The 5,019-nt window shown below is 44.7% G+C and overlaps 1 protein-coding gene across 1 annotated transcript; it reads right to left on the bottom strand.

The window, feature by feature from the left end:
• Positions 1-425: 425 nt before the first annotated feature.
• Positions 426-2,394, bottom strand: CCL8 (C-C motif chemokine ligand 8). Its single transcript, XM_012449437.2, has 3 exons — positions 2,252-2,394; positions 1,446-1,563; positions 426-1,018 (listed from the first exon to the last, which is right to left on the bottom strand). The coding sequence occupies exons 1-3, from the start codon at positions 2,355-2,357 to the stop codon at positions 913-915; spliced, it is 330 nt and encodes a 109-aa protein (XP_012304860.2). The 5' UTR covers positions 2,358-2,394; the 3' UTR covers positions 426-912.
• Positions 2,395-5,019: the final 2,625 nt, after the last annotated feature.

The following is a 5,019-nucleotide window of genomic DNA, read 5'->3' as shown; positions in this document are numbered from 1 at the left end:
AATAAAAGCCCTGGGTGGACCTGGGTTGCAGACATCTAGTTTCCTCTTAGGTCCAGATTCACTCCTGTGATATTACTCAGTTTGAGAATTAATTCGATGGAGAAAACCCTGGGGTTATGGAGAAAAGTTTGAAGATTGTTGCAAGAAATCAGGAGAGAGACTTTGGGCAAAGGTAGGTTTAGCAAGAAAAGGCAGTAGAGAGGCTAATGAATAAGGGCTGCTGAAGTTAGGGACTAGAGTCAAAGAGTTGGAACATCCTGGCCTGGTCCCCCCAAATTTTCTGGGATCCTCGATTGAGTCCAGCCTGACCAAAAGACATTTCTGAATAATGTCCCCCTCCATGCCCCAACTGCCACCCATGATGCCCCTCCATGCCTCAAACTCACTTGGGATGATTATGTTACCCCATGAAGAATAAGACTAAGTAGTTTTAAATTATATATATTTTTCTTTTTGAAAATTTTTTCAAAATTCTGTAGTTATATACAGTAACATTAATTTCAACCACAGCAGTACAAAGCACATATTTGACTTACAGGAACATGGATTGCCAAAGAATACAAAAGTGTTTCACCCCGATTGATCCATGAGAGGACCTCGCAACACTACAGACAGGTAGGAGGGAGAACAATGACGTTTTGACATGAACTTAATTGAGCTCACAGGAAAACAAAAACAAAAAACACATCTGCAGGATTTTGTATTTCACATTCACCAGGATGTATGGCAGATAGAGTTAAAACAACAATAACTTAATTAAATATTATTTAAGAAATATTGTGCTTTAAATTATTTAAAAAGAATCTCTTTGTGAAAGGGATAATAAAATAATGTCACACTGTACCTGGGGGAGCTTGGGGAAGATAAATAAGGTTTTCTTCAGGCTCTGATTCTTAGTTCAGGTATGAAGGCTCAAGGCTTCAGATTTTGGGATATTTGGTCCAGATGTTTCATGGAATCTCTGACCCATTTCTCCTTGGGGTCAGCACAGGCCTCCCTGCCCTGTTTAGTCTTGAAGCTGTGGGGAAGAGAGGCCACAATTAGATGAAACACTTTGAGGATCCTACCCAGGACTGTGGCCCATTGGTCTCTAAACCTGATCAGCCTTTGGTCCTTAGGTGAAGGACCTGGACCCGAGAGAGGAGGGAGGGGTAGAAAGAGCGGAAGAGTGAGAAGAAGAAACTCCAGAAGGAAGCTCTCTTCTTGCTGTCCAGGTGAAACCCTTCAGGCTCCTGGCTAAATGTATTGGGATAGCTTTACTAACTCCCTAGAAGGGAATCCTAGACAGATTATGGACTCCTTCTCATGGGCTGAGTTTCTCTATGGGGTAGAGGGGCCCTTTGGATAGATGGTATATCCATCCGACTCGTGTGGACACGAATCCTGACTTCTCTATGTTGTCCATCAGAACTTTTGAATGGGAGTACCAGGCACTGTCCACTCACATCACAGCTTGCTGGGGACACTGGATGTTGCTGATTCTTGTATAACTCTCCAGCCTCAGGATAGGAATTTTCTTATTGAGCACATTAAAGCAGCAGGTGATTGGAATGGAAACTGCATCTGAAAGAAATTTTGCAAAGAATGAGGCATTTAGGACCCACTGTAAGTGTGCATTTGTAAGGGTAATAGAAGGAAGGAGAAGACCAAGAAGTCACCATCCCAAGTTCAGTGTCTTAGTCCAGATCCCAGAGATAAAATGTTGCTGTGAGTCTGTTTCCTCTATTGAACTATGGGGCCCCTCATTGTTGACTGCATATGGAAACATCTTGAGTAAAAAGCTAGTCCAGGTCTACTAACCCAAAACTTCTGACATTGTGAATATTAGTTCTAAGACATTGCTTTCCAGTTCTTCATCCCCATGGGCTTTAGAGCTAGCCTATGCCATATGCTGAGACCCCTCTGGGTCCTTATCCTACTTACACAGTCACTGTTCTGGAATCTGCACAGAACCATAAGTAAAATTTGAAGCTTAAGCAATGTTTTCTTCCTCTCCACTAATTCCTGAAATGTCCTTCACATCCACAATGAGAAACAGTTCTTCCTTCTGTGTCATTTCCCCAAACAATGGGAGGGTTGTTGCTGTTGTGGATCCACTGTCTCTTCCAAAAACTGGGATCAGGAAAGATCAAGGGAACCAGCCTCAGTGACCTGAGCCTTTAGTTTTCGTTCTGTTTCTAATGAGCTGTGACATAATGGCTCTTCTTAATTCATCTCTTGGTCTCCCTTTAGGGAGGGAGAGAGATCTTGCTTGGCGGAGCAAGTCCCTGGGGGCTGAAGGTGGCTGCCATGAGCAGCAGATACAGAAGTGCTGCAGAAACCTTCACGTTAGAAGGCAAGGGTATGAGCTTCAGCATGAGAAGTGAAGGTTTCTGGGTTGTTCTCGACCTCTCTGCTCTTCTGGTGGTTCTGCCTGCCTTTTATAGGGAGCAGAGAGCCTGGGCAAGGTCACAATCAAGGAAGGATGAAAGTAAGACCCTGAGTATGGTGAGTAGACACCAGATGCTGGGGTGATTTCCACATAACAAGAGAAGGAAGCTGTGAGTTTCTATCTTTTGCTTAGGCTCTGTGGAGCAGAAGCTGAAGGGTATGGGACTGTGCTCAGCAAAGTGACCTCATCGAACTATTAAGGGCTCTGATTTCCTTGAAATGGAAAACTGTCTATCAGAAAGGAAGAACGGAAGCTGAGGTCATAGTGGAAGAGAGCCAAGCGCCTGTCTCTCTGTGGGTAACAGAAGCCAAGGATGGACCCTAAGACTTTGCTGGTGCTCTCCATCACACTTGAGTCACTTGCAGTTCTAAGGTAGGCAAGCTCCTTTAGAACCCCAGCCACAGAACCTTGGCAGAATGATAGAATCCTGGAACCAAGTCTTAATGCTCTGATATCTTAGTGTTGTGGAGCATAAGAACTAGACAGCACAAGCTGGTCTTGTAGCGTGATAGTTTCCAAACATTTTATTTAGATGCTCAAGTTTCTTTACAAGTGAAATTATATGGAGAAGCCCAATATGTCATAGAGATTCAGGTGGAATGGGTTAGTTTGCAGAAGGCCTTCCAGCTCCTTTGGTTCACACACAGTGGGGCTGTGGGTGGGGCGTGGCAAGAAGGAACCAGGTTTGCAAACCACTGACCTCTTTTACTTCCCCTACCGGCCTGATCTATCCATTATTACAATATCAAACAGTAGTTTTCCTGCTCTAAGAATTCACTGCATTCTTCTATTCATTCTTTTTCCTCTCTCCACAAATCTCTGGCTACCACTGATCTCTTTGCTATCTCTGTGAGCTTGTCTTTTCCCAAATATCATATACATACTTGGAATCATATGGTAGGCAGCATTTTCAGACTGGCTTCTTTCACTAAGCAATATGCATTTAAGGTTTCTCCATGACTTGTTGCGGTTTGATAGCTAATTTCTTCCTTTCTTCATTATCATTATTTTTATTGTGGTAAAAATGCACATAACCATAAAATTTACCATCTTAACCATTTTTAAGTGTATCATTTAGTGGCATTAAGTACATTCACACTGTGTGCAACAATCTCAATAACTCTTTTCATCTTGTAAACAGAAATTCTATACCTATTGATCTCCATTTTCCCCTCCCCCAAGCCCCTGGCAACCACCATTTCTACTTACTGTTTCTGATTTTTTTTCTTTGTAAGACAGAGTTTTGCTCTGTCACGAGGCTGGAGTGCAGTGGTGTGATCTTGGCTCACTGCCACCTCTGTCTCCTGAGTTCAAGTGATTCTCCTGCCTTAGCCTCCCGAGTAGTTGGGACTACAGGCACGTGCCACCGTAATATTGGGGTTTAGGGTGCCCTCAGCTCCCCTGAGAGGATGTTTCTCCAGGTTCTTGGTCTCCTGCCTCTCAAGAATGAGAGAGGGGACCATGGCGCAGTGTGCAGTAAATACCAGACTCAAAAGTGTTTGTAGAAAGTCATTTATTTAAAGAGAGAGAGAAACAGGAGAAGGAGAGAGAAAGAAACAGCTAACTCTCACACTGTTAGAGTGAGAGAATCCAGAAAGATGGAACCCGGGAAAGGAAAGCAGGAGAGAGATGGAGTTTCAGAGAGGAAGACAGGCTTCCACGAGAGTGTGGAAGGGGACCCCAGAGGGGAAATCCAGGAGACAGAACGATGGTATACATGAAGGGAGTGTTCGTGGAAGGGGACCCAAACATGGAGTCCAAAGGGGTGTGGAAGAAGGGGACTTTTAACCTGGGAGGAACCCCCCACCTTCTCCAAGGCCAATGAAAAGGAGTTCCTTGGGAAATTCTTGCCTTTAAAACTATACCTCCTTGTGGACCTGCACATTCCCTCATTCCCCGCCTCTGAACAGGAAAGCCCAACTTCTGTTGGAACAGAACTTTGATCCTCTTTAACTACGTCCTGCTGAAATGGGGTATAGAAGGGGCCCTGCAGTTGAGGTTTCCTCCAGAGGGGAGCCTTTCAGGGGTGCAGGTTAATCTAGAGGTCCACGGTAGAGCCCATGAGCCAAGGACATCCGGGGTTCCAGCAGCAGGATTATTAAAGACTGTGTGTCAAATTGGTCCCAATTTTCCAGTATACATTTTAATGGGGACTTGAGCTTGGGAATAGAAGCACCCATCTGCAATCGAACACAAGGGATGCCAGTACCCATGGTTAAAGAAATTACAGCCGCTTCAACCTGAGGCGTCCCCCAGGTAAAATGGGTACTGAAATGTCTTTCAGTCAGTACCCCGAAATTTCGTGTGCCCAAGATGCATGATCCATCTTAACAGAGGGCTTCCCATGTACTTGATTCCAATCACGACCGACCAGCATCATGGGACCACTTACTGCCTGCATGACCTCCAGTGACTACCATAGAGGCAAGGAAGGAAAGGAGCTATTGGGTTGGGTATTCACGTACCAACGAGCCCTACAAGGCCAGTGAGGCTCAGGAGATGTGTACCAATATTTCCCAGCAAAAGGCCAATTTACACAAGCCAGATTATAAAACTGCCCCAGAAGGGTAAACTTCTAAGGAGGGGCC

The sequence above is a fragment of the Aotus nancymaae genome, unplaced genomic scaffold (genome assembly GCF_030222135.1).
Source record: "Aotus nancymaae isolate 86718 unplaced genomic scaffold, 86718_ANA_hifiasm-v0.15.2.pri h1tg000072l, whole genome shotgun sequence".
Taxonomy (NCBI): Eukaryota; Metazoa; Chordata; class Mammalia; order Primates; family Aotidae; genus Aotus; species Aotus nancymaae.
This window is presented reverse-complemented; position numbering and strand designations above follow the sequence as displayed.

Excerpts from the sequence above, each read along its gene's own strand:
- CCL8 (XM_012449437.2), bottom strand. The coding sequence starts at position 2,357 with ATGCTGAAGCTCATACCCTTGCCTTCTAACGTGAAGGTTTCTGCAGCA. Across the intron at positions 1,564-2,251 it reads CCAGGGACTTGCTCCGCCAA|ATGCAGTTTCCATTCCAATC; the intron begins GCAAGATCTCTC and ends AATTTCTTTCAG. Across the intron at positions 1,019-1,445 it reads TGTCCCCAGCAAGCTGTGAT|CTTCAAGACTAAACAGGGCA; the intron begins GTGAGTGGACAG and ends TCTTCCCCACAG.